The sequence below is a fragment of the Macrotis lagotis genome, chromosome X (assembly GCF_037893015.1).
Source record: "Macrotis lagotis isolate mMagLag1 chromosome X, bilby.v1.9.chrom.fasta, whole genome shotgun sequence".
Taxonomy (NCBI): domain Eukaryota; kingdom Metazoa; phylum Chordata; class Mammalia; order Peramelemorphia; family Peramelidae; genus Macrotis; species Macrotis lagotis.
Window position 1 is genome coordinate 183,787,785 of NC_133666.1, and position 23,976 is coordinate 183,811,760.

The 23,976-nt window shown below is 37.5% G+C and overlaps 1 protein-coding gene across 1 annotated transcript in view; it reads right to left on the bottom strand.

Annotated features, from left to right (window-relative positions):
* GRAP (GRB2 related adaptor protein) overlaps positions 1–19,466 on the bottom strand; it is a 68,811-nt gene extending 49,345 nt beyond the window's left edge. Inside the window, exons 1-2 of the mRNA XM_074208558.1 lie at positions 19,098–19,466; positions 2,065–2,162 (exon numbers count right to left, since the gene is read on the bottom strand). Coding sequence (XP_074064659.1) covers positions 2,065–2,162; positions 19,098–19,175 — 176 coding nt within the window. The 5' untranslated portion in view covers positions 19,176–19,466. The remainder of the gene's footprint in view (positions 1–2,064; positions 2,163–19,097) is intronic.
* Between the last annotated feature and the right edge of the window lie 4,510 nt (positions 19,467–23,976).

Sequence of the window (23,976 nt, forward strand, 5' to 3'; positions counted from 1 at the left end):
TGAAAGTTTGAGCCAAGGAGCATCAAAGATAGAGCCATGATGTGGAGAAACCAATTCAGACTTTGCCCTTCAGTGATACTGAGCTATATGGACTACAAATCTGGGAGACATTGACCCTGAGTTCTCTCTTGGAGGCCCCAAATATCAAATGGCCCCTAAGAATGCTGGACTCACCAAAAGAAAAGGTTGCCTGACTTTCTAACAAATTTGAGTAGTCTTTTTTGTGGGGGAGGTGTCAATATTAGAATAACTAAGACTGGAGTACTATATAGGTCCTCACAGGAAGATGGTAAAATATTGAAAAGGAAAAAAAGAGTTTACTTGACTCTTTATGACTTTGGATATGAGGCCTTTGAGTTTTTGTTTCATTAAATGAAAGCTTGCAAATGAAAACTTAAAGACAGAGAAGAAGCCAGTCTTAATTGGTAGAAGTTTATTCACTTTACCACACCAGTGAAATTACAAGATCCAGTCCCTATTCTGAAATGAAGCCTATATTAGCAAGCAATAGTTAGCTCAAATGTTTGCATGGGAATTTTTCTCTAGATTCCCTGTACAAGGTTAATTCTTTGTCAAGGTTATCACTGAGTTAAATTTAACTTAGTGATGAAATTCATTGGTACTTCTTACCCAGATGATATCTAAGTATTGATGAAGTTAACATCTCTAGAGAACTAGTCATATACCAAATTCAGAAATTCCCAGGGGATAATCTGAATGGTCAAAGGAGTCAAAGGTTAGTAAAAAAAAAAATCCTCAATATTGAATCCAGTCCATGCAAATCCTGAGTTTCAGTCCTAAATGATAAGATTATGACCTTGGGCAAGTTATTTTACATCTCTATGCTTCCACATTTTCATCTTTGAAATTAAGTTAATAATAACTGCCCTACATAGGATTACTGTGAGGATCAGATGAGGTAATAAGTGTGAAAGTACTTTATAAGCTGTTAAGTATTACATAAATGCAACTCGTGACTATTATTCATTGAATTAAATTTCTCTATATAAAACCAGCAGGCCCAACACCATGTGGACTTAGTTGGATATATTCTGGTTATCAGACTCTTGGAGGATTTCTCAATCTTAGACAAGAGGCACAGGGGAAAATTATCTCATGCCTGTGAATAGATAAAAGGTTGACTCTGGAGACAGTGATCAGAAGAAGCCGGGGGAAGGAAGACAATGATAAAAGGATCTGGAGATTTGCGTTGAAAGTACCCATCAAGTACAGGAAACTGGAGGTGGTAGCTTAAAATAAGCAGACAAAATGATAGAAAGGAAATCTCCCCTTTACAGTGAAAAGATAACAGATCTTCTCTCTGGTGTTCAGAATAAGAGTGGAGGGAATACTTGGGAGGTCCTCTAAGGTATTTTTCCTCCTATAGAAATAACACATTCCTTCATTTTCCCCATGAAGCAGGGATCATGATTAAGGGAGAGAAGTGCAGTACAGTTGAAAGGATATCAGCATGAGGGAGATGTCTAGTTTCCAATCCCTTCTCTAATGGTACTTGTGCAACCAAACTTCTCTGATTATATGTAAAATGATGATAATACCTGTAAAACCTATCTCAAAGAGTTGTTGTGGTTTGCCAGCAATTATATAACCAGAATGTAGGGAGACAGAATTTGAATCTGCATCTTCTGACTCTAAACTTAGCACTATCCATTATGACAGGTTGCCTCAGAAAAGATATGTTGTTTAGAGCAATAGAAAGTTAGGGTGAAAGGAACTTTAAAGATCAGCTAAATTAACATAAAGAAATTGAAACTCTAGAGAAGGGATATCACTTGCCTAAATTCTTCCCAGTGAGTTAGGATCAGGGTCTAGGATTAGAGCCCTGATTTTCCAGCCCTTCATCCATTGTTCTATAATTTGAAGTTGGTTAGAACAAATCGAGCATTGAATAAGAAGACATATTATCCTCTAATTGGTTGCTGGGTGAATCTGCCAGATTGTGAATCCTATAAGAGTAGAGGTTTAAAGTTCTGGAGCATATTGCTGCTGACCTGTGAGGGAGGCTTTAGCCTGTGAGTCAGGGGTCAGAAATTCAGAACTTACGGATGGGGTTTGACTTGGATGTAATTCTTTGGGATGAAACCTTCAGCACCATGCAGCTCTGCTTTGTACCAATTCTGATCATCTTCCATGTTCAGAATCTATGTGAAAGAAACCAGATCCAATTTAGTCCCAAGATCAGCACAGTCTGTGAGTTCAGCCCCATAATATACACACTTTGGGGAAAACAGGTGGAGATATATAGCCTCTTTATATTTGGAGAGGCTAATACCAAGGGAAAGATGATGCAGGACACCAAGACACTGAAGGATTCTATCTCACTATAAGTACTGGAGGAGTTTACAGAGGATAAACCCTAGGCTGGTCAAGATTGACTTATTGGTCAATAACCCTTGAACCTTGAGGAACAACAACAACAACAACAACAACTAGTATTCATATGGTACTTTAGTGTTTACAATATATTTTACAAATGTTACTTTATTGATCTTTCCAGCAATCCTGAAAGATAGATACAGTTTCTCATTCCCATTTCACAAATGAGGAAACTGAAGCAGACTGAAGTTAACGACTTGTCCAAGATGACCCAACTAGTAAATGTCTGAGGTTGGATTTGAATACAGGTCTTCCTGATAAGGCATGTACCAGGCTAATTATTCCTCTCAATGGTTTCAGCTGGGACTCCCTAGGAGGATGGCAAAATGGAGATTGCGCTCTCTCTCTCTCTCTCTCTCTCTCCCCATCTCTGAACCTTCCAAGGCCCCAAGAAATTTGTGCTTCTGGATGGGAATTCCCTCCAATTATGCAGATCCCAATCAACCAAACACTAAGCAGTTATTAAGACATCTGGCAACATAAATACCAAGAATGAAAAAATTCCTTCTCTTAACAAATTTATAATCTAAACCCATCTCAGTCTATTCATCCTGTGTGACTCTTTCTTATATCTTTCCAATAAGATACCACAGGAGGGGGCGGCTAGGTGGTGCAGTGGATAGAGCACTGGGCTTGGAGTCAGGAGTACCTGAGTTCAAATCTGGCCTCAAACACTTAATAATTACCTAGCTGTGTGGCCTTGGGCAAGTCACTTAACCCCATTGCCTTGAAAAATCTAAAAAAACAAAGATACCACAGAAGGTCAACCCACTATGCTAACAGTTTTCCTTCAGTTCCCTTTGCATCCCAGGGACCGACTGTCTAGCAGCTGTCTCTCTCACTCCCATCTGCTCTTTTTTGTCATATATATCTTTAACAACTTCCTTTACACAATTTCCTTTCCATAATTCCTTGTTTATAAAACATGGCATTCCACTCAGATCCACTCCATACTTCTCCATTGTGATTCTCAATGATATCAAACTTCAATTCTCATAGATTTTTCCTTAAAATAATCTATACATATATTAAAGTCATCCTTGACAAAGAGAGCAGACCACCAGTAAAAAAAAAAACCAGCAAAAAAATCAAGAGACCTTCCAAAGGGTAACACTTTTTTTCAGGGACAGGACAGGTGGGGAGAGCAAAAAGGGAAATTGGACATTCTCCAAAGGATATAAGGTTAAAAAAAAAAAAAAGGAACAGCTTTGATTAAAGAGAGATGGGTAAGGAAGTAGTGAGTCTGATAATGCAGAAATATCAGTGAGAAGGGAAATAGACAGAACAAACATTAGAATCTTTAGGGGAAAAAAAAAGATGAAGGATGATTGAATAGCAAGCTTGAGACCAAAGGTAGAGGGTATAGTCAACTGGAGACTATATGGTAAATTTTGAAGTCAGAATATCTAATTTCCTCTATCCTTGTTTTTGGTCAAATCATTTCTCTGAGAAGAAAGAAACAAACATTCTGAGTTCTTTCTATGTGGTGGGTTACAAATATAGGCAAAAACAAAGTCTCTACCCTCAAAAAGCTTACTTCCTAATAGGGCTATATAACACACTTAGGAAAACTAAAAGAGGAAAGGAGGAAAGTAACCCACTTTGAAGCACAGTTTTAAAGTCTAGAAAAACAAGACTATAAGGCCAGGAGGAGAATGAAGGCAGGCTGACCTGAGTCCTTCCAACAAATTGGAGGTTCTAGAAGGAATTCACCAATGAAATAAGGGAAATGGACCTTGTGGAAGAATAATTCAGAGTGAATTGGCCACAAGGATGGTGGGTTGTTCCAAGGCAAGGAGTCTCCAGTACTGAGGGAAGTTCTAGAATAAGCTTTTGAGCTTCAGTATCTGCATTTATAAAATATGGAAGCTAATCTTTCAAGCATTCTTAGTCTGAACCATGTGAACATTAAAAAAAATTTTTGGTAACTATATTTTCAGTGCAATTGGTTTTCTTCATCTCTTATGTATTAAATTATGTAATTATGTATTAAAAACATTCTGAAAAGTCCCTATTGTTAATGACATCTATGACACAGAAAAATTTAGGGACTCTTGAAAATTATCTCTAAGATCCCTTGTGACCCTAAATCTATGATTCTAGAGTTATATAATTTAATAGTTTCAATTTTTGGTCTGTCATGAACTTGTGTTATTGAAGGTATATCTATTTAGCTCTCTCCATCACAGTATCCTCATTTTCCAAAATGAGATTGGATTAGATTCTTTCTAAGGTCCATTCCAGTTCTGGTCTTAGATGATTCTATATTATAATCCTCCTGCCTAAATCCTCCTCCCACTCTCTTATCTCCAATAACTTCCTTCTCTTCCCCTACATCATCCCTAGAGTACCTCCCCACCAGTGTTTAGGAGTTAGAAGAGTCTCTATTCCTATTGTTGCTCACATAGACAAACTTTCCCAAAGCCACATTGTTTTATATATCTATATCTATATCTATATCTATATCTATCTATATCTATCTATCTAGATATATGTATAGTATATATACAAGTCATTGAACCTTCTTATGAATCAGTTTGTCCATCTATAAATTGTAATGTGGGTTAGAAGGTCTTTCTAACTCCAAATCTTTGTTCTAGAGAGATTAGGTTCTATAGCAGGGCTACCAAAGTACTATTTAGCTTCAGTCCAACTATTCACCTTTATATAATTTTACATTTTGTCAAGCATTCTTCACAAAATCATTGTGATTTAGATAGGGCATTTGAGGAAACTGAGTCTCAGAGAAGTTAACTTCCCTGCCTGATGTTATAATGGCTAATAAATGTCTTCAGACTCCAAATCCAATGCCAATAATAAAAAATTGAAGCACACATATATGCACAATATACATATGATTATATATATATATATATTTATGATTTACAAAGGTTTTTACTCACATTAAATCATTTTACCTAACAACAACTCTGAGAAATAGAGATTATCTCCATTTTACAGATAAAGTAATCGAGATTCTGAGAATGAAGTGACTTGCTCAACTTCACATAACTAGTAAATTTTAGAGGCACAATTTGAATGCAGACCTCTTTTCTGACTCCAAATGTCTTGGGTTTTTCTTTTCCAAACACTTTTCCTTTTAGGAAAAAGTGTCACTTCAAAGGTTCTGTGACTGTTGTTTTTGGTGTAGAAATTCCTCAACACGTCTATCCTTACATTCTTCTCTATAATCTAAAAATCAAGGCTTAGAGAGCGTAGCCTGAGACTCATACATTAATCCAGGTTATGTGGAGCAGTATTTGAATCCAGTTGTTACTGATTCTATATCTAGTACATATAGGTAAGCCCTTTTTAGGTTAGAATAGAATCTTGTAGGTTGCCCTGGGACCCTAATCATGATGCATAACATTGTTTTTATGGAGAAATACATAATTCCAAATTTTGAACACAAATTTGGAGTAACTGAATTGAATGACATTTATAGAATTCATAGTTTTTACTTTATCCTACCTCCCACAGGATAGTTCCTCAAGAAGTAATCAACTGGGGTGGCTAGGTGGGACAGTGGATAGAGCATCAGCCCTGGAGTCAGGAGTACCTGAGTTCAAATGTGACCTCAGAAACTTAATAATTACCTAACTGTGTGGCCTTGGGCAAGCCCCTTAACCCCATTGCCCTGCCAAAAAAAAAAAATTGAAGTAATCAACTGCCTAGTCCCTAAGACTGGATGTAGCAACTACTGGAGACCCAGACCTGTGTTAGATAACCAAGTGGCCTGGACATTTATTTTGGCTAGATTAGCCTCCTATTTAGAGGAGGAACAATGTATGAGTAGAGCAATTGCTTGGAAAGCAAGAAACCACAGTTTCACAGCCCTGTGTAATTCAAAAATGCATCTCTTCCCCTCTATCCGACACAGTTTCCTTATTTAGAAAAATGAAGAGATTGAACTAGATAATTTCTTCTTCTGCATCTGCTCTTAGATGATTCCATATTATAATTCTCCTGCCTCAAGAAAATTCTAGGAGTTACTGTCCCCAGAACAAGCCACTGACCACTACGATTTCTAGCCATTAGGACAAGAGCACTGGCCTTGGAGTTAAGAGGACAGAATCCAGCCTCAGACACTTGACTGTTACTCACTGTGTGATCTTGGGCAAGTCACTTAACCCTGATTGCCTCCCATCCAGGGCTGTCTCCAACTGTCCTGATTCATATCTGAACACTGGACCCAGATGGCTCTGGAGGAGAAAGTGAGGTTGGTGATTTAGCACAGCCCCCCTCACTCAAATCCAATTCATGGCATTCTTGTCATGTCATCACCTCCCAGATGTTGTGGTCTCCTTTGAAAATAAAGGACAAGAGATGGCTAGGTGGTGTAGTTGATAGAGCACCAGCCCTGGAGTCAGGAGTACCTGAGTTCAAATCTGGCCTCAGACACTTAATAATTCCCTAGCTGTGTGGCCTTGGGAAAGCCACTTAACCCCATTTGCCTTGCAAAAGTCTAAAAAATAAAAAATAAAATAAAGGACAAACATTATCCCGTTGATCCCTAATTTCTCATTGCAAAGAATAAATGTCACCTCTCAGCATTGAGTTCATACTCCATTACCGTGTGTGTGTTTGTGTGTAGATACACATATAGAAATAGATAGATAGATAGATAGATAGATAGATAGATAGATAGATATAAAGTCTCCTCTGTACATATATATCCAAAATCTCCATTAAAATGTAAGCTCCTTGACGGCAGGAACTATTTTATTTTTGTCTTTATGCACACTTAACAAACACAGTACCTAGACTGTGGTAATTGATTAAAAAATTCTTGGTGATCCATTAATTAATTGGGTAGATGTGAGGAAAAATCACTGATCCATCTGGCTACTAATTATTTTTCCACTGGAATGAGGCAGAGTTGCAAAGTCAATCAGCTTCACTCTCTCTTTCTTCTAGAGCCACTGAAGTCAATGAAGACAAAAGTTAAGTCAGCTGGCAGTGACTGAATGAAGTGGATGAAGTTGGATTCTTTAATGTCTAACCAAGCTCTAAGTGCCCATAGTTGCTATTTCCTCACCACTCCCTCCCCTCTGCCTTCATGGCCGATTAAAACAAGATGTTCACATCTACCCATTACTCCCAGGAACTCTTCATATACTTGGGGTAGACAGCCTCCTATCTAATCAATGGGAGAGCTGGCAGCAGGAAGACACCAAAGGCAAATGAGCAGCCCTGAAAATGACTCTGAAGCCCTCACACCAGAGATACTAGTCCTCCCTGAACACCCCCATACACCCCAACTAATTTTATCTTGATGTGTTGCAAACTTTGGGACAGAATGTAAGTTTTTGAGGGCATCGTGTGAGCCCAACTCTCTACTAGGAAGTTTTCATTCCATTACTTTCTTGTACCACCATTGCACTATTACCACCTTTTTCATCACTATTGCACTATTACCATCCTAGAATTCTCCCTATCTTTGCCTCCTCCCTTTTCAGGCATTAGCTTCATTCAAGGTTTAGTTCAAATTGCACTATCCTCTCATTGTAGGACTTTCTCCAATTATTTCCTTTTTATTTTCTCTATATTTTGTACTGATTTATCTGTGTATTTATTGTTTCTCCATAGTAGAATGTAACATTGATAAGGGGAAAGACTTTTTTAATCCACTACATCCCTAATACTTAGCACATTGCAGATATTTAATATAAGCTTGCTAAAGAGACTTCTCTTTATAATAACTCCAAATGGTTATTTAACTTCCACTTAAGACTTTCAGTGAAGGAGAACTTATCTCATGAGGCAGCCTATTCTGCTTTAAGATGTTCAGAAAATTGTCCTTATAGTGAACCAAAATTTACTTTTGTCATGTCTATCCATTGTTCTTCTTCTATCCTAGGGGGGCCAAGAAGAAAAAGTCTTATCCTGCAAATGATAACCATGAAACACTTGAAGATAACTTTTGGGTCACTGGGGATATACTGGTAAATATTTAACAAATGGGCTGAGGGAGCAGGGGAGGAATGTAGCCACTCATTTTTGAGTTCTGTTGTTATATTAATTATTAACACTTAAATCTAGCAAATCAACAAAATAATAAATCAAGACCCTTATACTGATTGCTATTACAAAGTGTGAATGCTCACACTGAAAATTTAGCAATCTTTGACTCCAACACTCTTCTGTCTATTAATCCCCAGAATCTTTTCCTTTCCTTCAGAAAAATATTCCAATTCTATCAAATGATCAATGGGTGCCTACAGAGGCACCAACCCAGGATGTACATTAAATCCTAACCCTGTCTTTAAACTGGGTCATAAAACCAGTTACAATGTTAGCCAAAGGCCAGGTCCTATTGCACATGTGTGCTGATGCATGCCATGAAACCAGCCTAAGAGAGGAGGAAGAAGGATCACCAATGCTTCTGTGAAAGCAACTCAGGATCCAGAAATGGGACAAAAGCACCATTTTCCTCTTTCATGTCATCACAGAAGTCTATAAATCCCCAAAAAGCCTTGATGAGTTGCTCATCTCACACTCCCCTGAAGGGTAAGTTTTGTTTTACTGTGTGTTGCAGGGGGAGGGTTCCTTTCCTTTTTCTTTCTTTGCTTCCTTTTTTCCATTTTTTCTTTCTTTCTCCTTTTTTTACTTTCTTTCTTTCTGTCTATCTTTCTTTCATTTCATTTTTTTTTTGCTTTATCACAGTAGTTTGTTTTTTGTTTTTTGTTTTTCACTAGTGACTGATACAAGGTAGGGGAGAGAGACTTGAACTGTATTTTCATTAATTTAGGGAATCCCCTTGTAAAGAAACTTCCTCTCCTCAAGCAAATCAGTACCTTCTCTGCAACTTAGAGACTTTAAGAGTTTCAAACGGTGAAGTCAAATTCAAATGGGAACATATTTCCATGGCTTAGAAAGCCACAAGTTAAGTTTATGTTATATTCTATTTTTGTTTATTTTGTTAATCATTTACCAATTATGTTTTATTCTGGACCCAGTTCTCTATTCACTAGACCAAGTTGCCTCTCATAAATACCTCAGTATTCAGTAGGATCTTCTCTCTCTCTCTCTCTCTCTCTCTCTCTCTCTCTCTCTCTCTCTCTCTCTCTCTCTGTGTGTGTGTGTGTGTGTGTAGAGCTCCAGTTATACTGTGACAAGGGTTCCCACCACAGTGGTGATCTCCCAGTTCCTTGGTCTTGTCTGTTCTTCAACATTATATCTATCCATCCCCTCTTCCAAACCCCTGAGCATGAGGCTCCTTCTGGAATGTAGTCTCTACTCCATTATCTCCCTAGCCCTCTCCTCCCAGTCTTTCAACTTTCCCTATGAAAGTCACTTGGCAATATAGTCTCAAGCCATTCTTCTTGAAGCAAAAGAAACTCCTTTGTCAGCAATTCCAATTAAACAAAATAGTCACAAAATCCAACTGGGTCCAGGTGAAGAGATGATCCTGGATAGAAATTCTTCTGAAAGGAATCTCTATCCAGTCATCTATTTTCAGACATCAGCTTAGACATCATGTCTCCTCATTGAACTTCAGTTTCTTCCTGCCTGACCCTCTGAGGAATCTGTATTCTCTTTTCTGGTTCTAATTTACTCCTTCCCTGACTCAGGCTGTGTTTCTTTCCCCATTGTGTTATCTCTCTATTAATCCTCAGCATCTCAAACTCCTTCCTATCCCCTTGACTATTTGAACAGCAAGTTTTTTCAGGTCTCTCCATCTTATTGAATTAAGCTCTGGCTCTAATCATTCCCTGATTCCTACTTAGGTATCTGTGGTTTGTTTGAATCCATTATCTGTTTATTCGAAAGAGAGACATAAGATGATAGAAAATTGACCTTGGGATCAAACAGACCTGGATTTAAGACTCAGAAATTCTATAGATCAATAAAATAACAGGTCCACGAAGGAAAGAAGGATGGAAATAAGCATTTATTAGTTACCTACTATATACCAGGCATACCACTTCAACAAATATTTCTTCAGTTGATCCTCACAAAACCATAGGAGGCAGGTGCTATTATTAAGTCTATATTCTTAATGAGGAAACTGAGACAGACAGAATTTAGGTGATTTGCTCAGAGCCACACAGTTAATAAGTGTCAGAGGTCAAATTTGAACTCAGGTCATCCTAAATCTAAGCCTATTCACTTCTGCACCTTAGGAAAATCATTTTGACAGCTGAATGGGGGGTTAAGGGGGAATGAGATGAAACCCACCGGCAGACTTTTGCAATAGTCTAAGCCTGAGGTGATGAGGGCCTGCCACATTATGGTGGTAGTATCAGGGGAGAGAATGCTTGGATTTTAAAAGATGTTACAAAAATGAAATGAATGTAGACCTTAGCAAAAGATTAGATTGGAGTAGGGAGGAGGTTTGAGAGATGGTAAGGAGTCTTGTCTAAAACACCTCCACAGGAGCAATTTGGAATTATACCCAAAGGGCAATAAAAATGTGCACACACTTTGATCCAACAATATCACTATTGGGTCTGTATGCTGAAGAGATCATGAAAAAGGGTAAAAAGACCACTTGTGCAAAAATATTCATAGCAGTTCTGTTTGTGGTTGCAAAGAATTAAAAATCAATTGAATGTCCATCAGTTGGGGAATGGCTGAATAAATTGTGGTATAACATTGTGGAACACTATTGTTCTATCAGAAACCAAGAGGGACAGGATTTCAAAGAAGCCTGGAAAGTCTTGCATGAACTAATATTGAGCAAGATGAGAAGAACCAGAAGAACATTGTACACCATAACAGCAACATGGGGGTGATGATCAACATTAGTGGACTTTCTCATTCCTTCAATGTAATAATCAGGGACAATTTTAGAGCACCTGCAATGGAGAATGTCATCTGTATCTAGAGAAAGAACTGTGGTTCTTTCTTAAACAAAGACCAAAGTCTATTACCTTCAATTTTTTTAAAGTATCTTATGTACTACATAATTTTGTTATCTCTAATATTTTATTTTCTCCTCAAGGATATGATTTCTTTCTCTCAACACATTCAATTTGATCAATGTATAGCATCGATCTGCTAATTATTAGCTAATTGTCTTCTGTGGGGAGGGAGGGAAGGGAGAGTTGGGAGAAAATTGTTAAAATTCAAAATCTTACAAAAATGATAGGTAGAAACTATTGTATATAATTGGAAAACAAAATATTATAAAAATAAAATAAATCAAATAAACTACCTCTACAAATCATGAAAAAGGGTAAAAACCCCATATATACAAAATATTCAGGGCGGCTAGGTGACGCAGAGGATAAAGCACCGGCCCTGGAGTCAGGAGTACCTGGGTTCAAATCCAGTCTCAGTCACTTAATAATTACCTAGCTGTGTGGCCTTGGGCAAGCCACTTAACCCCATTTGCCTTGCAAAAACCTAAAAAAAATATTCATAGCAACTCTTTTCATGGTGGTAAAGAATTGGAAATTGAGGGGATGCCCATCAATTGAGGAGTGACTGAAAAAATTAAGGAATATGAATGGAATGGAACACTATTGTTCAATAAGAATCACAAGGGATAGGATTTCAGAAGAGCTTGGAAAGATTTACATAAACTGAAACAGAGTGAAAATGAGTGGAACCAGAAGAACATTATACACACTAACAACAACATTGGATGATGATCAACTATGATGGACTTGTTCATTTCAGCAGTACAATAATCAAAAAACAATTCTAAAAGGTTTGTGATGGAAAATACCATCCATATCCAAAGAGATAACCGTGGGATTTAAATGCAGACCAAAGCTTACCATCTTCAATTTTTTAACGTTGTCATATATTATGTAATTTTTTTCTCTGTGTTTTTTCCTTCCATTTGGATTTGATTCTCCTTTCACAACAAAATTAATATGGATCTATATTTATCATAATTATACACATATAGAATCTATATTTCTGTTAAGGGGAGGAGGGAGAAAATGTAAACCTCAAAACCTTGCAAAAAAAGTTGATTGGTGGTCAAAACTTCCATTGCATGTAGTTGAAAAAAACAAATAAATAAAAATATTTAAAAAATAAGTAAATAAGTAAATGAGTGAACGAATAAATAAATAAAATACCACCACGGCATATTTTAAATCTTTCCCCTTCTTTCTTTTCTCATGCCTCCACCCTCGTTCAAGTGCTCCTCGTTTCTCTCCCCGACTATTGCAATAACTTCCTAATTAGACTCCCAGATTCCAGCCTCTCCCTTCTCAATTCAGCCTCTAGATAACTACCAAGTTGATATTCCTGAAACACAAGTCTAACCATATTGTTATCTTGCTCAAAAAGTTCCAGTGGTTCCCTGTTGCCCCTAGGATCGAGCATCAACGATTCTGTTTGGTTGTTAAAATCTTCCATATAGCTGTGAATTGGTTTGACCATTCCAGAAAGCAATTTGGAGTCATTCTAAGAACGAGTAAAAAATCTGTACCCTTTGTCCCAGAGATTTCTCTGCTAAGTATTTACCCTCAAAAAGCTCAATGTCAAAAAAAAAGAAAGGTGTCAGCTCCATCAAAATAATTATTAGCAGAACTATTTGTAGCAGCAAAGAACTGGAAACAAAGCAGGTGCCCATCAATTGGAAAATGACTAACCATATTACATCTCATGAATGTAATGAAATACTATAATTGCTGTTAAGAAATGATGAATACAGAGAAGCTGGGGAAGCTTGAATTGATTGTAAAGAGAACTAAGCAGAGCCAGAGAAACTACATACACAAAATCTACAGAAACACAAACAGAAAGAACAATGACAACAAAAACAATTGAAATAAAATGCTGTGAAAGTTTGATGACCAAGCATGTTCCCAAAGATGAGCATTATACTAGAAAACAGCTTCCTCCCATCTTTGAGGAGGTGGAGGATTATGGATATAAAATTCTATGAAATCTAAGACTAGGTTCATATTTTGATGAATTATCCCCCCTCTCTTTTTTGCCATTTCCTTCTCCAGCTCATTTTACAGATGAGGAACTGAGGCTAATAGAGTTGCATCTTGCCAGCATCATACACAGCTAGTGTCTGAGACCAGATCTGAATTCAGTAAGATGAGTCTTCCTGACTGCAGGCCTGGCATTCTATTCATTATGTCACTTAGCTGCCCTTTCCCTACTCTTTTTATAAATTCTTTGTTATACAGAAAAACATTGTACATCCTAACAGTAACATGGGGGCGACGATTAATCTTGATGGACTCGCTCATTCCATAAGAGCAACAATCAGGGACAATTTGGGGCTGTTTGCAATGGAGAATACTATCTATCCAGAGAAATAACTGTGGAGTTTGAACAAAGACCAAGGACTATTACCTTTAACTTAGGGAAAAAAAAACTGATACCTTATTGTCTGATCTTGCTGTTTCTCCCTTAAGGATATGATTTCTCTCTTATCACATTCAATTTGGATCAATGTATACCATGGAAACAATGTAAATACTGGCAAATTGCCTTCTGGGGGGGGGGGAGTAAGATTTGGGGAAAAATTGTAAAACTTAAAATAAATAAAATCTTTTAAAAATGCTTTGTTATAAATGATAGTACTAGGTGAGGGAGAAAGAAAGGGAAAGAATTTGAAACTGATTTTAAAAAATGAATGTTAACATTCATCTTTACATGTAATTGGAAAAAATAAAATACAATTAAAAATAAAAATGAATTAGATTAAAAAATTTTAATAGTTCTTTGGGAAGAATAGGAGAGAAAATTATTGAAAAATATAAGGGATGTAAAAACAAAAGATAGTAATAATTTCTTAAAGACTTCCAACATATTTTTAAAGATATTTTTCCTATTTCTCCCCTTCAGTCTCTCTAAAGCCTGTTTTTTCTTCATGGATGATGTTTCCATCTCTTGCCATTGTGCCTTTATCCTATGCCTTAAACCTGTAATCCATCCCGTCTCACCCTTCTCTAGCTTCATTTAAGTCTTGGCAAAAATGCTACTTTTTTTTTTTTTGCAAGGCAAACGGGGTTAAGTGGCTTGCCCAAGGCCACACAGCTAGGTAATTATTAATTGTCTGAGACCGGATTTGAACCCAGGTACTCCTGACTCCAAGGCCGGTGCTTTATCCACTACGGTGCTTTATCCACTACGCCACCTAGCCGCCCCGAAAATGCTACCTTCTTACAAGATCTTTTCTAATCTTTGTCCTATTGCAAGTTGCTCCTTGTAACTGCAAAATGTGTACTGTCCCTGGTTGATTGGTTGGTTGTTTTTCATTCTTGAAGAGGACCAAAACAATATCACTATGTCAGGGTCAAGGTATGGAGTGTCTGACTGAGGCTGATCAAATCAATACAAGCCTGGAAGTTTCTACCACAGGTCAGATAAAAATAGTCTGTATAAATATTTGAAGTGGAGATGTCTCTCTAAATTTTTTCATCTCACATTCCTTTTGAAACCTGTAAGTCCCAAATGTATATTGTCCCCTACTTCCCAGTAGAACATAAACCTCCTGAGGGAAAGAACTGTTTTTCTTTTGTCCTTGTATTTTAAGTGCCTGGCACCTAATAATTTTCTGCTAAATTTGTATAATACTTCAAAGTTTGCTTTATCTCACTTTAGTTTCATAACATGATTATTACGTATTATTATTCACCTTTTACAGATAGGGAGGAAGCTGAGGTTCAGGGAAGTTAAGTTAATTTGGCCATAGTCACACAGCTAGTAGAGGCAAAATTCAAACACAGGTCTCTCTGGCTCCCAGACCAACATAATATCTCTCTTTAACCTTAGTTTGAAGCCAGAACTGTACACAGATGGGGAATCAACCTGAGGTATTGAAGTCCCTGCTTGTGAACAACAAAGCCAACAACTCACGGAGAGGAAGGGACTCATCTTTTTGAGGCCAGGCTAGGGCCTTGTTTGTTAACAGATGGATTTTCCATTGTTCTGCAGACAGAATTAAACAAACAGGAACTGAAAGGAACAAGGGGGTGGAGAAAAGTAGTCATTGTAAAGTACCCAGAGAATAAATTAGTCTTTGAGCACAAAGTTAAAAATAATATGAGTATGTATGTGTATTTATGTTGGGGTATAGCAGGGGAGACTTTATGTTGGGTGTGTTGGATCATGTGCTCCAGGCTGGGGAAGGGGAGAACAAGGATGTTCCTGTATGCATGATACTTACTCTATGTGTGTTTCTAAATGTGTCAGTGAACGTATTTGTACCTATTTGTGTGCATCCATATCTGATTATTTGAAAGAACTGGGAATGTTTAGCTTGGAGAAGAAAAGACAAGGGAATTCATGATTGTTGCTGTTAGTTCAGTCATGTCCAAATCTTCATTCATGAGGTTTTCTTGACAAAGATACTGGAGTGGTTTGCTATTCCTTTCTCCAGTAGATTAAGGCAAACAAAGGTTTAGTGACTTGCCCATGGATAACTATGTCTGAGGCTGAATTTGAACTCGGTTCTTCCTGATGCCATACTGAGCAATGAGCTATCTAGTGCCTCTGAGTTCAGCATAGCTGCCTTCCAATATCTGAAGTATTGTGATGTAGAATCTAGATTTGTTTGGCTCCAGATGGCAGAGCCAGTAGCAATGGGTGAAAATTGAAAAGAAACAAATTTAGGCTTGATGTAAGGAAATGCTTTCTAAAAATTAGTCATCTCAAAATGGCTTTGGGGAGTAATGCTCTCTCACTCATAGAAAAACTTCAGACAGAGGCTCAATACTCAATTGTCAGAGGATTTATTTGCTGTGTGCATTGAAATAAAGGCTGCTTGGGATACCTTTCAACTCTAAAATTCTTATTCTGCATACTTAAAAAGAGTATGCTTCACTATTTGAGTATGTGCTCATGCACACAGGTGTGGCCCAGAAGTGCCACCCACAGAGCTGTTGTTTCTTGTGGTGAGGTAGACAAGACGGAAGGGGAATTTCCACATAACCAAAGATGAAAAAACTCTAAATTAACTTTTGCTCCAATTTGCCAAGTTGAAGGAGGCCATGCAGTATAAATATTCCCAGTTTCCTCTCATCTGTCTCCCTGTTAGGTTTATATTAATAGTAAAATGTAGTATTTGGGAAGAACAGGCTCTGTTTTCCCAAAAGAGGGTTTCTAGGTGGTAAACAAGGTCTAATAGGAGAAACCACTTTAAAATCCTTAAAATCTCAGAGTTGAAAGGGACCTCAGAGTCCTAGCCCATACCTGAGCAGTTGAACTCTATCTTGCCTGGGAAATCTGTTGGGAGACATGGGCAGAAGAAGATAAATGATGAAACAAGAGCTGGAGGGAAAGCAGAGAAGAATGATGAATAGAGTTAGAATTTAGAGAGCCAGGAACTGGGTTCAGTTCCTGATTCTGATACTTGCTATACCTTTGTGACCTTGGGCAAGTCATTTGATTTTGGGGGGCCTTTCGTCATCTGTAAAAAGAAGGGGTTGGACTAAATAACTTATGAGATCCTTCCTAGCTCGATTTATGTTCCTATAAGAGCCAAGCAAGGCAAGATTTTGAAGTAAAGTGGGTTTTTCCAGCCTTTCTTCCTTAGCTAAAAGATCTTTGATTCACTTTATCAAATTTTGCTCTCAGGAAAGATTCTTGACCCCAGCCACTACTCAAGATTATAATTTTAATTAAATATTTATCATACTGATTATAAGTCACTAGGTTCCTTCTTCTAGGGAAAATTAACTACCTTTCTCACTAGGTATAAAAATTTCTACTCCATATCAAAATAAAGGGCAGAATTGAATTTCTTTTGGCCAAAGGTCATTTGCAAGACTTATTAAAGTCAAAACAAAAGAAAGGACAATCTGAACATTGATACTGAGCCCAGGATTATGCAAAAGTAAAATAAAATAGAATTTATATAAGATTTTAAGGTATACAAAGCCTCATACAGATTATCTCTGTTGATCCTCACAACCCTGGTAGATACACTCTTTTAACAATACCATTTTACAGATGAGGAAACAGACTTAGAGTAACAAAACTAATAAAGTGATTAGTACTGAGCCTGGTAGATAGTAGGCACTTATAAATGCTTACTTCACTTATAAATGCTTACTTCTTTCTTTCCTTCCTTTCCTTCTTTATAACTTTAGGCAAAATTCTATCCACTGTGCCACTTAAATGTCACATGTAAGGTGATATGTAATATAACAAAAGCAATCATTAACCTGATAAATTAACTGGGGGATTTAACTCCAGAAACTAAAATGATTCTGGAAAATTAATTTGTCCATGTCATAAAAATAAGTAGCTTCCCTTTTCTGAAATTGATCTTTATTGAATTAGGATTAGAGTAGAAAAATAGAGTAGTGAAGAGAGTGCTAGATCTGGAGCCAAAAAGACCTGTGTTCAAATCCCCATGCTAACTCTTATTAGCATGTGATCACAGACAAGTCTATAAACCTGTTTCCTTATCTGTAAAATGAGAATAAAAATATTTGAAGTATTTATCTCACTGATTGTTATGAAGCTGTGAGAGGAGTAATATTTACTAACAAACTGAATGATGACCCAGGAAAAGAGGTGGATTAAGCCTAAGAAAATTCACAATTTAGTCTGCTCAGTAAATACTCAGCCCTCTGAGTAATATAGTGAATGGACAGAAACCATATAATTCTGTACATGGTCCCAAACAAGTTTGTAAAGCATGCTTCCCCTAAAATCTAAAAAGGAAGCCCAGAAGTTTCTTTAAGAACTCACTTTCTCCACCTAAATCCTGATGGCTCCCATTTGCTGAATCCATCTTTTTCAAGTGGGATCAAATAATGGCAGAGAAGGCAGCAGTGATGACAGCAACATGGGCAGAGATACAGGAAATAGTTTAGTTTGGGCAGTTCAGCCAAGTTTGGCCCAGTTTCTGCTGAATATGGAGGCCGAACCTAATCTTTGAGTTTGTTTGACTCAGAAATGGAATTCCTATCCTCTACCACATCTCAAAGCCTCAGCCTAATTCTTAAGTCCTAGTTCTTAGCAGGAGCAGTTAGGTGTGCTATGGATAGAGCACTGGCTACACGACCTGGGCAAGTCATATAACTCTAGCTGCCTCAGTTTTATCATTTGTCAAATTAACTGGAGAAGGAAACTATGCCAAGTTCTTTGCCAAGAAACCACAACAGGGTCATGGAAAGTTGGTCATGGCTGAAATAACAGTTGTTAGCATCTGTCTTACCAGCAGCACCCAAATGGATGGAACATGTAAGTGCTTACTATCTGCAAAGCATTAAGAATACAAATAAAAAAATTATAGTCCCTGCTTTCAAGGAGCTGAAATTTTAACAGGAAAGACATATGCCTCCAGTCCTTAGGACTGGAAAATATTTCAAATATTTAGTTAGTTAGCTTCCCTGGGCTTCATTTTTCTCATCTTTAAAAATTAAGGGTTTCGATTAGATGAACTCTAAGATCTTTCCTAATATTACACCCTAGCCTAGTGGAAGCTCCTTTCTCCAGTCAGAGTTATAGATTTCATAAGTTCAGAAGTAGAAAGAACCTCATCTTATGCAATCCTTTTGTGATATAGATAAAGCCATAAAAACCAGGGAATGGAAGTGAGTTAACAGAAGATCTCATGGCCAGTTAGGAAGAGTTAGTCCCAGAATCATACATCCTGACTAAATGCAGGGCTCCTTCTACTGCACTGTATGATAATGTAGTGTTCAAGTCCTCTATTCTGTCTTGGCAGCTCTACCCCTGTGAGGTTCCAAGAACTCCTAAGCCACTACCATAACAGCTCCTTCCTCTTCCTAGCCCAACATCAGTCCCAAGTACCACCTTACCTTAAGTGTGTCTCCTTTGTTAAAGGCCAGCTCATCATTTTCAGTGGCCTGGAAGCTGTACAAGGCCACAGACTCCATCCCAGGCAGTCAGGTGGACTCACCACCTCACTTTAGACTAAAATCTGTAAGAGGGTGAAGAGGTGGATACAGCTCCTGGTTCTTTTCAACAGCCCTCCTGGGCTCAGATCAACAGGGATACTCAAGAGAGCTACTAGCGTCCCTTAAACATCCCCACTTTCTGGACCCTTTGTGCCCTTCTCTCCTCAGTTCCAAAGGTTCAGTCCAAAGTGACAACACTGGTTTCCTGCTTCCTCCCGTAAAGGAGTTTCTCGGGTGTGTGTGTGTGTGTGTGTGTTGTGTGTGATCTTTAGAAGAGGAGATGGAAAATGCCCCTCAGGGAGAGAAACAGGAAGCCACTGATGTGTCACTATGTAGGGGAAGGGAAGATGTCACCTGGGGTTGAAGCACCCATGCCAGCTAAAAGATGTGGTCTCAGAACCCTCTGAATAGAAATAATAATAAATAATAGTAAGAATAATTCCTTTCATCTATAGAGCAGTTTACATATTTTTTCATTTAGCCCTTATAACAACCCTTTGAGAAAAAGAAGGTATGGATCTTGTTACCTCTTAGACTTCTCTTCTTTAAGGATATGATTTCTCTCTCATCACACCCAATTTGGATCAAGGTACAACATGGAAACAAAGTAAAGACTGACAGAGTGCTTTCTGTGGGGGGGGTTGGGGGGAGGGAAGCAAGATTGGGAGGAAAATTGTAAAACTCAAATAATATCTTTAATAAAAATAAATTTAAAAAAAAGAAAATGAAGGACAAAAAAAAAAAAGAAGGTATGTATTCCCATTTTGCAGAGAGGGAAACTAAAGCCCAGAAAGGCTAAATGGCTAGCCCAAGGTCACACAGTAGTTGATCCAGCATTAGAACTTGTCTTCTAAATCCCAGTTCAGTGTTCTTTCCATCATGCCACCTTGCCTCTAAAAAGAAAGCAATATAAGAGAAGATTTTCCCAGGGAGTTATATTTTTTTCATTTCTGGGACCACAAAAAGAAATGAGTCCAAGAAAGGTCCTGGAGCAAAGTGTGTGTGTGTGTGTGTGTGTGTGTGTGTGTGTGTGTGTGTGTGTATTTGTGTGTGCGTGTGTGTCTGTGTGTCTGTGTGTCTATGTGTCTGTGTCCACACACACATATCTATATATATGGAAATTTTTCTTCTCTATTTCACCTCTTAGGGCTTACTTATGATATTATTGGTCAGAGAATTTATACAGTTTAGTGATTTTTTAAAACTAATTCTAAATTATTGTCAGTTAGGAATAGTTGGACCAATTCACAACTGTAGCAATACCACATAAGGTTGCCTGTCTTCTCATTTACTCTCCACAATTTAATCATTTTTGTCTTTTGTTCTCTTGGCTACTCCAATGACCATGAGGCAGAGCTTCAGAATTGCTTTAATTTATGTGATTTGGAACAATTCTTTCATATGATTGGCAATAACTTTCATTTCCAAAACTTACTACTCATATTCCTTAATCCTGTATCTTATAATGATTCTTGTTCTTAGCTTGTCAATTTGCTACTTATTGTATATAAGATCCTTAGCCTAAATATTTGCTGTAAAGATTGTTCTACAATTAATTACTTCTCTTTAAATTGTAACTACATCAATTTTTTTGAGGGGAGGGCATAAGAATGCTGATTAATGGGGTGGCTAGGTGGTGAACTGGATAGAGTACCTGCCCTGAAGTCAGGAGTACCTGAGATCAAATCCGGCCTCAGACACTTAATAATTACCCAGCTGTGTGGCCTTGGGCAAGCCACTTAACCCCATTGCCTTACAAAAAACTAAAAAAAAAAAAAAATGCTGATCAGTGTAATGACTGGTCATGATTTCAGAAAATGGATGCTGAAATATGCTACCCGCCTCTTGACAGAGAGATAATGGACTCAGAGTGCAAAAATATGTGTGTGTATTTATTTATATAACTGTATATTATATGCACAGATAAATATACATATGTCTATTCATATGATTATAGTTTATATCTGTATTCAAATATACATGTATTCATATCTGTTTTGTGTGTATGCATGTATATATGGAATTGAAGAAATCATTAGAAAGTGAGTGATATGGGGCAGTTATGTGATGCAGTGGATAGAGCACCAGCCCTAGGGTCAGAAGGATGTGAATTCTTATTTGGCCTTTAACTCTTAATAATTACTTAGCTGTGTGACTTTGAGCAAGTCAATCAATGTATATCATGGAAACAATGTAAAGATTAACAGAATGAATGGGAGAAAAAAAATCAATTTTTATTAACTAAAACATTGATTAAAAAAACAAATACTTCAATATTGTATAATCAAAATTATCTATCTTAACTTTTTTTAAGAAAGATTTTATTTTGAATTTTACAATTTTTCCCCCATTCGTGCTTCCCTCCCCCCACCCCCCCACAGAAGGCATTCTGTTAGTTGTTTACATTGGTTCCATGTTATACATTTTCTATCTTATCTTTTAAAATGATCTCTTAACTCTTATGTCATTAAGAATTCTCTCAATAGGGGCAGCTAGGTGTTGAAGTGGACAGAGTACTGGCCCTGGAGTCAGGAGGACCTGAGTTCAAATGTGGTCTCAGACACTTAATAATTCCCTAGCTGTGTGGCCTTGGGCAAGCTGCTTAACCCTGTTTCCTTTGCAAAAAAAAAACCCAAAAAAATAAAAAAATAAAAAAATAATTCTCCCAATAGTCATAGTTATGCAAAGTATCCTTCTCTTTTTTTAATGTGAGTTTTTATAATTGTCATATATGGTGGGATGACTCTATAGAAAGAGTAATACTGAAGGAAATTAAGATGATATCAAAATAAAAATCAATAAAAATTTATTTAAAATGTCTAAATTGTATATCTATTTGAAGTTTATTTGGTAATATTAGTTTTTTTTAGAAGGAGTAAAGATATATTGAATTAGAGCTGGAATATTATTACTTTACAGATAAAGAAACTAAGGTCCAGAGGCTAAGTAGCCTGCTCAAGGTCACAAATGCCAGAGCTAGAATTCAAACACAGTTCCTCTGATGCCAAATCCTTCTCTCTTTCCATTTACCCATGCTCACTGTGAATACAGATGACATTATTTGCTATTCTTCGCAAATGCTTTATTTGAAACTTAACATTGAACATCAATACAGTTAAACTTGCTTAGTGATTATTTATATTTAAATTAAGTATCATAACTCCAAACTAGTTATTTCTTCTATGTCATCAACAGCATTCCTTGGGACAATATTTTTTTTTAGGTTTTTGCAAGGCAATGGGGTTAAGTGACTTGCCTGAAGCCACACGGCTAGGTAATTATTAAGTGTCTGAGACTGGATTCGAACCCAGGTACTCCTGACTCCAGGGCTGGTGTAACCTAGCCACCCTGGGACAAGATTTTTTAAATCTGAAACTGAAACATTGGGTTTGACAAGAGTTTCTCACAGTCACCGTCACATTATCACAGATAATTACCTTTGTGATTGGAATTTTCTCAGAAAATCCAGGATGGATAGTTGCATAATTATATGTATGAGACTGATTTTTTTTGAGATGCTCATACCTGACTCTAAGAACAGTTCCCAAAAAAGGAATTTTGAGTTTTCTGGGAACAAAGGCGACATCTTTGGAAAAATTGAGTGTCTTCCCCAGGGACCTCCTTAGAAAGGCAGTACTCATGTTTGTAGCAGTGAAAACAAACAAACCAGTCATATGACTGAGCAAGAACCCTTGGGATCTTCCTGAGAACTCCACTGGCCGGCCTACCCCAGCCTGCCTATGTCAGTTACTAATAATACTCCAGTTTGAAAACCCTGTTCTCCCTTTCTGTCTAGTCAGTGTTCTTGACCTCAGTCCGTCCTAATGACTGGAGGAGAAGTGATACTGAGGAATCAAAAGGAGCAGTCTTTTCTGAAGTCAATGAAAGGATTAGTTTGAGTTGTTTGGCTGGTGTGTTTGTTTTAACCAATATCATCAAAGACTTAAGAGACCCTTCATAGGACAGCTCAACAATGAAAAAAAAGGTACCACCCCTTCAATACTTCTAATCCTTCCAGTAGCCAAGGAGGATAGGGAATCTGCTACACAGACTGTGGGGACTTTTGTCTAGACTATCTTCTCATTTTTCACTGGATGCAGAAAGCAAGGGAGTCTAGACTCTCTTTTCATTTTCAGTGGATGGAGAAAGCAAGGGAGTGCCCCCAGGAAAAAAGAATTGAGACTTAAAAGACTGTAAAGATGGTAGTGATTAGGAACCCTGGGAACCAAGGCCTTAATAGGTTGAATTTTCCCATTGAGAGTTGAGTCACTGTCCAAAAGCTTCAACTCATCCCTGAGTGGAATGAGGGAAGCCCTAAATGCTGGTAGGCATGGATATGCAGGAAATCAACAATCTTGAATCTTCCCTTACCTATCAAACGTGAAAAAATTAGCCTAGCATTGCCAATAGGAGAGAACCACTTTCCCTTTTTTTGCTTCAATTGATGTTTTTTCTTTCCCCATCAGAAAACAGGGAATAATAGGAAAGATTGGGAGTGAGGGTGAGGGTGCGGGGCATGGAGGAAAAAGTTAAAAACTAAGAAGCTAGTATTCAGAAAGGTCATTTTTAAGTAGTAATTTTTGGGTTCCTTGTTATATCTTTCTGGCCTTGAGGTACTGTTCAGCTGTGCCACTCTCAGCCTTTTCTGTCCTCTCTTGGGGTTTGCTGACTGAGTTCAGTGCTTAAGACCTATAATTAGAGAGATTAAGTTCCCCATAAAACTTATTGGCTCATTAACATACACCTACTGCCTTCCAGAGATGATGCTAATTATAATAAA